The sequence below is a fragment of the Atractosteus spatula genome, chromosome 14 (genome assembly GCF_055471065.1).
Source record: "Atractosteus spatula isolate fAtrSpa1 chromosome 14, fAtrSpa1.hap1, whole genome shotgun sequence".
Classification (NCBI taxonomy): Eukaryota; Metazoa; Chordata; class Actinopteri; order Semionotiformes; family Lepisosteidae; genus Atractosteus; species Atractosteus spatula.
Window position 1 is genome coordinate 9646328 of NC_142719.1, and position 12474 is coordinate 9658801.

The 12474-nt window shown below is 41.2% G+C and overlaps 1 protein-coding gene across 4 annotated transcripts in view; it reads left to right on the forward strand.

Moving 5' to 3' along the window:
- The first annotated feature begins 2927 nt into the window (after positions 1 to 2927).
- Positions 2928 to 12474, forward strand: part of ext1c (exostoses (multiple) 1c) — a 109249-nt gene continuing 99702 nt past the window's right edge. The window contains exons 1-3 of one of the 4 annotated variants that reach the window (XM_088932373.1): positions 2928 to 3701; positions 3866 to 3948; positions 10884 to 12108. In XM_088932373.1, the coding sequence (XP_088788499.1) occupies positions 11174 to 12108 (935 nt within the window). In that variant the 5' untranslated portion in view covers positions 2928 to 3701; positions 3866 to 3948; positions 10884 to 11173. Of the gene's footprint in view, positions 3949 to 10883; positions 12109 to 12474 lie in introns of all 4 variants that reach the window. The other 3 variants (XM_088932372.1, XM_088932370.1, XM_088932374.1) reach the window with 3 other exon arrangements.

Sequence of the window (12474 nt, forward strand, 5' to 3'; positions counted from 1 at the left end):
TCTAGTTTCTATTAGTGAGACTGCATCTGGAGTAGTGCAGACAATTCTAGTCTCCATTAGTGACACCAAACCTGCATAGATGTACTGCATAGAGTTCTTGTCTCCAATACTGAGACCACATCTGAAGTAGTACATAGAATTCAGGTCATCATTTGTTCGATCACATCTGGATTAGTGCATACAAATCTAGTCTCCATTAGTGAGTAACATATCTGGAGTAGTACACAGAGAGAAACATGGCCAGCATCTACAGTATACAGTATCACCCAACAACTCACAACTATAATCCCATTGAAGCTAAACAGGTACCTTAGCTTCAGTACCTACCAGTACCTGGATGGGTGACCTCCTGGGAAAGCCAAGGTTGCTGCTGGAAGAGGTGTTAGTGGGACCAGTAGGGTGTACTCACCCTGTGGGTTTGTGGTTCCTAGTGCTACAGTATAGTGAGAACATTGTACTGTAAAAAAGGCACCATCCTTTGCATGAGATGTAAAACTGAGGTTCTGATTCTCTTTGGCCTGTTTCTCAGACATAGTAGGGGTGTTAACCAAAGAGTTCTGGCCAGTCTTTCCCCTGGCCTTTAGCAATCATGGCCTCCTAATAATCCCTGTCTGTGAATTGGTTTCATTTCACTGTTCTCCTCCCCACTTATAGCTCATGTGTACTGAGCCTACTGGTGCGCTTGGCTGCTGGTGCATCATCCAGGTGAGGCTACACACTGATGGTGGTGGAGGTGAGTCCTCATTTCCAGAAAAGTGCTATGGAAGTGTAAGGAATTATTAGAGTTGTAGTCTCCACCCATTAGAACACTTCTTAAGTACTTCATACTGTTGCAGAAACCATTATACAAAAAGTACTAAAACACTGAAAAATGTCCACAGAAGAGCAATATGCTGTACTCTACAAGGGAACAGGTAAAGGTTAATTCCAAGCTGAAAGGGAAGGAAAAGAAACACAATGTTCTGGCTGTGATCTTTTTTCAGGTGTGGGGGAGAGAGAGAAGAAGGGGCTGGGAGCAGGGAGCAAATGGGCATGAAGCAGGTGAGAATGAGAGTCCAAACTCAGGGAGAACAGGAGGAGAGGTGTGCAACGCTAAAATCTGCAAAGGAACAGAGAGGATGTAGAAGGTGATTTGCATATCATTCGGAGAAAGGGGAAGGTGTGATCCAAGTTAAAGGATAATTTTGGTTTGGGATGTCTTTCTGCCACAGCAGTCCCTGAAACCCTTGTGTGAGAGATCAGAAAGATCACTTCCTTTAGAGGTGAAATGGGGAAATATCGGTTTGGAGAGAAGTTTGATACTGTACTCTATAAATACTTATTGGCTGACTGACCAGTAGGTGGCATTCTTCCCAATGGAGTAGAATTTCCAATGCCCCAGTATGGTAATCAGGGATCCTGTGCTGTAGCAGGTGATGTCCTCCAGATGGGACACTAAACCAAGATCCTGTCTAAATGGTCCCTTGCAGTGTACAGTGTAACGCATCAAAATTAATTGTTATGATTATGAACCCGCCAGTACAGTACTGGACAACACTACAGAACAAGCAAAAGATACACACATTGGGCATGTGTGTAACAGAACATATTTTATAAGGAGACGTAGTATTTTAATACTTAGATTAAAAAACAAATTGAATTAATTGAATTTACTTTAGCTCTATGCTACACAAATCTCAGGAGGTGTTTTTTTCCTATAACGACTTTCTTCATATTTAATTAAAAATATAAGGAAAATGTACACGGCAGAGATAAAGGCTAATGATGTCAAAAACTGAAGGATGTCCTTTGGGTGAAGATTCAGTGCAGGATCTCCAGGCAAGCCCTATCTGTGTGATGCACCTGTCAAACGAGCATGGACACTCAAGCATTTGATGTAACCCCAACCGTAAAGGGTTTCTTTGTTGAACTTTTTTTTTAATTTTGTAGAGAGACGCTACCTACTGTTTTAAACAGTAAAGAGACCTTTATACTGCTCCTTTTTTTTTACCATTGTCTTTGTCTCTGCCGCCCGTTTTCATGTAGGTCTAAACGCTCACATTACTTTTTGAGACTTTCACTTTTGTCTTGAACTCACTTAAGGTGGTCTCTGTTTACGATGGATGCCCCCGCTGCCCTTCCTTTGTTCTCATTTAAACCACGGACACATTCACCCTTTCTGAATTTAACATGCACTGCGCCCTATCGTTATATAGACAATGTTATACTTTTCATAATCTTCTTAATAGTCAACTGTTGTAGTTTCGTCTTTCCTAACGTATTCAGTACCATCGGTTTCTAATTTTATAGCCCTTTCTCCATTCTTGCTGGCAACGTGTTGGTATTTTCAGTTCTGTCTACCAATTGTCTGTAGGCTTTATTACCATACCTGTTAATCATAACACCATTCATGTTGTTTTTGTTATATTGCAATAATGAGCCACTCATTTGTTGTTTTTTGTTTTACTTTTCTTGGACTTCACCACTGTCCTACATCAAACGACAGCAAGTGCGTTGTCCCCTGAGAGAAAGAAAGGCGGTCTCGGTAAAAACGGAAATCGATAGGTGAAAAATACACGACTGTTGATGCATTGCAAACAGTCAACGTCTCACTAGAGAGTCTCGCTTATTAAAATCAAAGAGAAAACGAGAGCACAACTAAAATCACCGGAACGTCTAGAATTCTTGAGATCTTGCGACCACATCATATTGTGAAGTAACCTAGCAATAACCTATACCCCTTTAAAATGATGGTGCCGTTCGGCTCACCACTTAAAGAGCGATACAAAATGTAGCATTCAGACACAGGTAGACAAACAGCACCGGCTGCACACATTCCTAGCCAGTGGCTGTTCACTTTAAATACGATTGCAGAACAGGCATATTGCACACTGTCGACCAATCAGAATTACGAGTGGGCGGGCCCGCGTTGGAATGTTGTGGATGTGAAAAATGGACAATATTCCACATTCATTCCCAGGATTATGGGGCGATCTGGGCATATGAAGTAATCAAATACATGGAAGGAGAAACGGGGTGCCTCCTCTTGCCGGTGCCCGCAGGAGGTTAGAGGACGAGGGGTGAGAGGTTAAAGCTATGAAGGGGCTCATGTTTGTCGCTTTATGCTTTTCCCATTACGGTGCTCAGGATTAAATCTGATCTGCTGCACAATATTATGATTAATAGCGAAGTGCTTTGTACTACATACATGTACCTCACGGCAAGGGAGCAACGAGAATCTTTTTGTATCGGGACTTTGGAAATACACAGATACAGAGGCGTAACAAACCTGTTCCAAGGACACTACACGCCGCTTGCAACATTTGAAATGTGAACACGAAGTGAATTCGCATAGATGTAGTAGTTTTTGCTGGCCGTTGCCCTACCTGCTTTATGGGAACAGTGTGTGACTCACACTTAATGTGCCACAGCACAGGCGACTCGACAGACAGAGCGCCAGCATTCCCGAGACTTTTCCTAAATTCTGTTTATTTTTTACGTTTTGTTTTGCACCGCATCTGCTACGACTACGCGGGGGAATATGGTTTCATGCTTTCCGAGGAAGTGTAACAGATGCAGTGATCAATAACAAGGATACAGTATCATTTTACACTGACATGCCGATTTATGCGACGGGCTGTCCTTTCTGCCAGGCTTCAGCTATGGATGCGCTCCGTACTGTAGACGTGTGAGCCAGCCGTTCTGAATCCCATCAGTCCCAGGTGTCAGACGGAGAAATTATTTCTGAAGCTAATATTTTGTTTTTAGAGCTTATGTCACTGTAACGTAATCATGCTGTTTGGTTGGAAAGGAGCAACCGCAAGAGTAAAGCTGTATTTACTGTTCCTGAGCTGACTCTGCAGGTTGTAATTTAACTTCGTTGTAGCCTACAGCAAAGTTTCACAGCTTTAAGCAGAAGATGTCAAATCGCAGTCAAACCAGTCGGAGCACATCGTCGCAGTGATGCAGGTACTGTATGACAATGCTCTAAACGGTATCTGATTAATTCCTCTATTTTATTTTATTAATTCCTCTAGTTATTTCTTCTAGGCGTGGGTCTGGGTTTGTTTTCGTGTAGACGTTAAACTACTACCTTCGTTGTAAAACCAATCAAAATCAAAAACTTGAAAGTGATAATTTAGTCTCCGTATCTGCATTCGCATCTCAAAATGGTATTACGTGTGTACGCGTGGGAGCGTTATTAACTCATCCTTTTGATTTGAAGAACTTCAGCACTTGAAACGATCTTATTCTTTAGTCTCGGGCGTGCGAGGTGCAGTAATTAGTATGTGCGGCTGCGAGTGACACATTGATGGAACACAATTAATAAAGGCAAAGCTAAAGTTAGTTTCGAAATTAAAGTAGAGTGTAAGACAGAGGAAAAACATTACCAGCGCTGTTTCCTTATAACTTAGTCGGGTGTTTTTTCCCAACATTTCCTTACCCCACTCTCAACAAGGGGGACAATTAAACTAGAGATGTGCAAAAATAACTTTAAGACCGCTGCTGCTGTCATTCCGTTTTTATAGCCACTGTCTGACAGTGGCTTGAAATAGCTGCTTTTAAAAAAATAATAACACATATTTTCCTTTCAGCAGATAACCTGTCTTGGGCTTTAATTGACTGGGTACAACTGCTGTTGGGAAACAAGTGAAATAAGTAGACAGTATGCGTCTCTGCTAATTGCAATGCCCCGGTTCAGATACTGTTCTGGTAGCAACACAACGTCCTCATACGAAAGGGCTTTAAACACAGCATCTATGAATTTAATGCGAAGACAAGTTTTCAATTTATGCATCTTTGCTCTAAACAAGGCAGACATATTCTCCCTAAATAGAAAATTCTGATCACCGTTTTTTAATAGCAATATGGATTTTCTACAGTATGCAGCAAATACTTTTAGAAGGAGTCTGACTTAATGAATCTCTCTAATGAATTGATCTAAAATATCGTTTTAGAAAGACGGTCTTTGAAAAAGACGTTGTAAACAGATATGTACAGTATACACAACAGTACAAAGTTACCTGTGTGTTGACCTTGCAGTGCCTTACCTTGCGAAATTGTTGCAGCTTGGTATTGACTAGGGAAGAACATTAGAATGTAACAAACAGGAAGCGGTCACTCAGTTTATCAGTCTCTAGCCTGTTTGGTAGTTAGTAACTAATTGATCTAAGGGTCTCAACCAGCAATTTCTCAGAAGATGCCACAATTTCAGTTTCAACAACAAGGCTGGGCAGCTTGTTCCATACTCCCACAACTCTTTGTGTAATGAAGTGCCTCCTATTCTCAATTTCTCAAAATTAACAATTTTTACTGCATGGACATTATCAATGCCTTTGAGAAATTATTAATACTTTGATCAGGTTCCATTTGAGTTCTTTTTTTTTAGTTTGAGACTAAAAATGTTCTGCTGTTTTAGCCTGTCAGTGCAAGACATTCCTTTCAGCTCCAGAATGTATCTGGTTGCTTTATTCTGGACTGATTTCTTAACAGTTTGTTTTTGTAATGTGATGACTGGAATTGTACACAGTGTTCTTAATGAAATCTTTATTGCGCAATTAATGGTTGAAGAAGGGGAAGGCAGGATTGGAAGGGATCTGGGATGTCTGCAGAGGTCAATGTTGCCTGGTTGAAAATCATACATAGCTGTAGGTTCCTCTCTGTGGGTGAGATGGGTGGGTCTGTAATGAAGTAGTTAATATGCAGGAATTTCGAAGATGAAATTCTGGCTGTGATTGAGTGTGAAGATCTTTGGTTGTCTGATAGGATTTTCAGGAGCTTCAGCTTGTGGGATGGTTGTGTTTGTGTTTTTCATCATTCCGCACCAGTTATTTTACTGCTACAGAGCCTTTGAAAGGCCTTGATCGGAAGCAGCCAAGAAAACTGACAGTTGCTGTTTTATATTAATACAGTACTAAGAACACTTCTACTCTCGTGCTGCCATAAATCTATACTGTTGGGTCAGGTATTTCACGTAATTAGAATCTTTAATTGGAAGGTTGCCGTTTCACTCCATAATGTATGAGCTAAATGTAATGGTATAAAATATGGGACTATCTGACCATGATCTCTGTGCTCAGAACCAGTTTTGTCCAACAGACTGTGAGCCAGAAAGATCAGAACGCAAAACTGGATTACCAGTGGGGCAGGTCGTCTTTTAAACAATACTGATATCAGGGAGAGCACATGAAATTATGGACTGTAGCTGGGTTCTGTACTCATAGAGTTTTGATAGTCCTCACTGATGCTTACCTTCTTGCAATGTTCAGATCTGTTCCCAAAAGGCTTGCTGCCTCAACCTGTGAGTTTTTTTCTGTTGTGGAAAGACTGCTCATGACTGTAGGTTCACGTGTGGGAGACTTACATTTTATTCCATTGTTGCTTTTACTCAAAATTTATTTTTTTATGCGTTTTGTTGCTCTTGTGATGTTCTGTATTGAATTCAGACTTTTAGACATGCTTTGAGGTATTGCCAAGAAAAGAAGCTACATAGAGGGAAAATGTGTTCTGTTTACTCCCTTTAGTTAAGTTTGTGGTGGCAATTTATGCCCTATATTATTGCCTGAAAATGGTTTCTGCCACTAGTGTGGGCACATTTCTGATGGTTTGCACTATTGTGCGTGTTACATTCAGGTATTTTTTTAAATGTCCTTCAGATTAGACGTGTTCTGACAGACTGGATACATGCCATGCAAATACCTGCTTATGCATGGAAACAAAAATCAGGGAAAAATTCCCATGTGTGTACTGTAAACAGCATCAAGTTAACAGGGGAATAGTCAACAGGTTTTTCAAAGAGGCGCTTGTGCTGTGCCAGTCTAGCTAGTGTTCTGAAGGGATGACAACTTGGGTTGGATGGAAAAACAATACGCAATTGTGAAATATGTGAGTTTTCTTTTGTGCAGTGTAATCTTTGAAGGGGTATGAACTTTGCGAAAACGCCCCTTTGGAGTTTCCATTTCAAGCTTCTTCCGTTTGGTGCTCTTTTTAATTGTACTCTCAAATGTATCATTTTAATCTTGAGGTGGTGTTCATTAAAAAAATGACACTGGTTTCTGGAAAAAATGTCCCTGCTGTGAGTGTGCGTGTGTCTGTGTGTGCCTTGCGATGGACTGGTCTCCTATCCAGGGTGTACCCTGACTTCACTTTTTACCCTTTGTTGTGATGTATATGGGGCAGGGGAAGATTAAACAGTATATTTAAATTGTGAGGATATAAAAAACTAGCTCTGAGGATACATGTAATACTTTGCAAAATAAAAAAAAATGCCTTGCAAAAGAATCAGGTTGGTGTGAGTGTCAATGGAGGTTCTGTTGTCTTCATATTTGCAAGAAGATTGACCCTCTGGGTAACACTTTCTCTGGTCTACCACATATTTCATTAGCTACTTTTATTGTAATATATTATTTAAGATGGTGATCGCTTACTTTTGGAAATAGGGCTCTGTCTATTCAGATTAAACCATCCATCCATCTATTTTCTAACGACTTTATCCAGTACAGAGTCGCGGGAGTCGGAGTCTATCCTGGGAAGCACAGGCACAATGCAGGATACACCCTGATGGAACAACAGTCCATCACAAAACACATATAGATACAAACATTACCACACTCACTACAGGGTCACTTTTCCCAGAAGCCAGTTAACCTGCCAGTATGTCTTTGGACTGTTGGAGGTCCAAGGCAGAGTTCATATTAACCCACCCGTTATACATTTAATTTGACATTCAGATGGCCTCTAAAAATAACTGTGTGGCAAAATCTGTGTACCTTGGAGCCTGAAGCTTGATACACACGCATATGAGAAAAGTGACGATGACCATATGCGCTAAAGACACTAAAATCACAGTTGTCTCACCTATGATCTGAACCTCACAGTGCCTTCTTTCTTTCTTTCTTCCTTACCAAAAACCCAAACACACATTGAAAATCTACCTCTACCATACATGTCAAAGGCGCACTCCCCATAATTTCTATCCCTTTATTTCATTCTGTTGATGCATATTTTTGCACATAACCTGTTACCTTTTGTTGTTTTGCACATTGCCTGTTGTTGTTGTTTTGCACATTGCCTGTTGCTGTTTTTGCACATCGTCTGTTGTTGTTTTTTTGCACACTGCCTGTTGTCTCTGTCTTTCTTTTGTTACACAATTGTATTGTTGTTGTTGTTGTTGTTTTTTCTTTGGACTACTTATGTCTGAGAGCTAGCTAAATAGCATTTCGTTATACCATGTATATGAGTATAATGACAATAAACTTGAACTTGAACTTGAAGACATGCAGAGCTTCCTATGGTAAAAAAATCACCTGCACACCTGCATTCACACCTTCATTAAAGTATCCTTGAAACCACAATGGTTCCAAAGTGCTTTAGAGCATCCCCAGCCTAAACAAGTATTCTGTAGGTGGGAAGTTGCAGACAGATCTTAACCCAAATTGAAGTTGGTGTACATTTTGCACGTATTATCTCATTTGGCCATTATACAAAAGTTACGCCCTCTCACCCTGAGCCTGAAAAACATCGTAGGATATTCTTGAACTTTTCCATTGATCCTCAGTGCAAAAGCTCATCTGAAAGGCTGCATCTGCTACCATACAATTATCTACCATCACTAAACTGAAGGTTCTGTTTGTAGTTGGTGGTCCAGATGGAATTATGTGCTTCCAGCAGCTCCAGAATGTTCCTTTGGTGCTTTCTATCCATGTTTCAACCTGGCCCAGCCTGGTGTAGCTGGTGACATCTGTCATAATCTGGCTTCATGGTGGCAAAGCAGCTGGCTCGTTGCATTTTAATCTGGAAAGCATTGTTTCACAAGGCAGCCGAATTCGACAATGTGCCAACACAGATGTTATAAAGGGGTCTCAGTTGTCATTCGGAACCAGAACCTCCAGATCTATCAGCATGTGGAATGTCACTTCAGAGACTGGGTTGAGGAGCACTTAAAGCTAATGATCAGGTTAAAAATATACATATTTAATGCACAGATAAATGTCATGAGGAATGTATCACTTACAAGATGATTGATTGCAAAGAAAGTTGGGATTAACTTAAATGGAAAAACTGAGAAAAAAATCAATGGCTTAACTAAAGGAAGTCATGAATTATTAACAGGTAATATGTAATGGAATCCAATCAGGTTGTGAACCTCTGCAAGTCTTTGCACATGTTTAGAGCATAGAGGGAGCATATGTGAACTGCACACGAAAGCAGACCACTCTTGTTGAATTCGAGGTAATTAAATTCATTAGGAGCATCTATAACTAAGACGAGAATGTATATATATTAGCAGGTGGTGGTTCTGTTCAGTTTGAAAAAATATGCATTAAGTAAAACTTAAGAAACAGGGAACTGAACCAGTGAAAGTGCTGACTCAGAGGGCATGTTGAAGGTCATGGCCCAGACATCACAGGTTCGAGCCTAGGTCACAAGAATCCCCAGGTGGTGGTTACCAGTTGGGTGTTAGTGGGCTAGGATCTTGTCAGTTTTAGACACATCAGTGACTCCACCTGCTGGGTGCAATGATGTAAGTGAGAGGTAGGTCACTCTTCCAAGAAGTACCACCTGCAGGTACTGTGTAGCACATAGTGCATTAGATAATGCATGGCTTTGAAGATGGGTGTGTCACAGATTCATGTCCACATGTCCCCTTTTCTCCTGATCAGGTGCAGGAATCAGCACTGGAGATTTGAGCCTTACAGCACCTGTCAGTTAAAAACTGAGTGGGTATATATTAGAAATTGGAGTTGTGGGAGTATGCAATAAGTGACCAGGCTATGTTATTGATGCTGATGCCCTGCCTTCTTTCAAGGCATGCACAGTTTAAATGCATAGATGAAATTCTCTGTTATCTGCTAAAAACTAAACAACCTGGATGAGCTGAATGCTTCTCTCATTTATAAACGTTCTTATGTTTGTTATGTTCTTGTGGAATACTTTAAAAAAGTAAGAATTTTGTCCCATTCTCTAGGATGTGCGGTTTTAATATATGTTGTGTTCAGTGTAACAAATGTACTGTAAACACAACCTATACCTACAAAGATGGCAGTGACCAAAATTAATAATGTCTAGGTAAAGTTTTTTACTTCTTTTGTATTTTGTATCCTAGAAATACACATTTTCTTAATCCCATTATACTTAGACCTACTGTAGCTCTGCAGTAAAGGGGGTTTGTTTTGGTCAGTTACAGACACAATTTTTAAACAGATCTCATCTGACTCTGAATTCTGTACACTCTCTTTTAGGTACACAATCATACAGTATATACGGAGGTTCTTGATGTAAATGTAAATGTTTCAGCTATTTCCAGGCATTAATTGAGGAGTGCTTCCATGTTTACATACAGGACAGATCATTTCTGACAGTGCAGTATCCAGAACCAGCCAGAACCGGTTTTTAGAAAGTTTTGGAATTTTATTTCTTTATATGAAGGTACTGGTATTCAGAAATAAACCTGGCAGTGAATGGGCTGCTGTTTATGGGAATGTGAGGGTGCATTGTGGAGCTCCCAGGCAGTGGGAAGGAATTCAGTAATCCAGAGGGGATCTCTGTGATGGACTGGAACGGACTCAGCTAACCTGGGAAACTGAAGCAGGTAGAGCCATGTGAAAGCTCCCATTGTGCAAACTTGGCACTGGCAACAGTAACGTACCCTGTATGCTCAGCTCAATGGACAGACTGTTTACTTTATTAATGAAACAGCGAGATTTCAAGGAGTACTTTGAAAAGAAAAAACAAAGCAAAATCAGTTCTGTTACATTTTGACATCTGCCTTAAGTCATAAGGAGTTTTTGGAGCTTTTTTCTACTTGGAGTTGGAGTGATTTTTTTCTGGTCTCCTGTAGTCAGGCTCACGGGCAGTTGAAGTTGGCAAATTATAAGGGTTTCTTTTTGCTTTGTCTCTTGCAGTTTCGGGGTTACAAGGGGAAAAGCCCTGCATCATGAGGCCTTTCAGAGACTGCTTCATTCTGGAAGATGCTGGATTGAGGGACAGAGGGGGAAGACACATACCACAAAGTGAAGCTGAGGTGCACATCTGGGCTCTCCATTTGTAAGTGTACATCACTGGAATTGCTTCAGCTATGGGTCTCACCCATATCTCACTGCTGCCTGTCCTTGCCAAGCTTTGTTGAAGCTTTCCAAGGATTAACCTTTTAGATCCTTAGAGCTACAGAGGGCCCAGCACCCTGGAGAAACCCATGCAGGCTCGGAAGAAATACATTTTGATAGCCTTCTGTGCCTCGTGGCTCCTGGTGTTCTACTTCGGGGGGGTTCAGATCCGACTCTTGAAGCTTCTGTCCCGCAAGAAGAATGAGGAGACCAGACCATGGCCACTGTGGGTGGACAGACATCTCCTCTTGGGCTACGCTGACCTGGAGGACCTCCAGAACGACAGTGGCCCCCATCAGGGCTCTCCCCGATCCAGGAGGGAGACCTGGCCGACCATCTACAAGAACAGCCGCTGTCGAATGGAGACCTGCTTTGACTTCTCCATTTGCGAGACTCATGGCTTCAAAGTCTACATCTATCCTCCAGAGAAAGGGGACCGGGTATCAGAAAGCTACCAGAAAATCATTACCTCTATAGTGGAATCTAGGTACTACACTGCAAATCCACAGGAGGCCTGCTTATTTGTCTTGAATATTGACACTTTGGATAGAGACCAGCTTTCAGCCCAGTATGTTCCCAACGTCAACGAGAGGATCAGAGGATACCACCTCTGGAAGGATGGGCGCAACCATCTCATATTTAACTTGTACTCGGGCACTTGGCCCAACTATACAGAGGACTTAGGCTTTGACATTGGCCAGGCAATTCTTGCCAAGGCCAGCTTCTATGTGGAGCACTTCAGGCCCGGGTTTGATGTGTCCATACCCTTGTTTTCCAAAGAACATCCCCAGAAAGGTGGGGAGAGAGGCTGGCTGGTCCGCAATAATGTCCCCCCACGTCGTAAGTACCTTCTGATGTTCAAAGGCAAGAGATACTTGACTGGAATAGGCTCTGACACCAGGAATGCCTTACATCACATCCACAATGGGAAAGATATCATCTCACTCACCACCTGCAAGCATGGTAAAGACTGGGAAAAACACAAGGATTCACGTTGTGACAGAGACAACCAGGAATATGAGAGGTATGCGTTCTGTTTTTTGATAATTTTGTATGCGTTTTTCTAGCAGTTTAGTAAAGCTGTAGAATAGTAGGCAGATCATAAGGCTCTCATTTAGAGTTGTTACAGACCCCTGCTGTTGCTAATGCTGGACTATTTACATAAGATTATAATGTCTAGAATAACACAGACAGTGTAACATGAGAACAGTGAGATTTTCAAAAAGTGACCAATGCAGTTGTTAAAAAAATTGAGAAAGCTAGTATGTTTAAAAGGGATCATAAAGCTAATTAGTATTTTATAATTCTCTTTGCAGGCTGTTTCTGGTCTCTAGCAGTAATGTACAGTATATACAGTACTGTATGTACAGTATTTGGGAGTTTAATCATT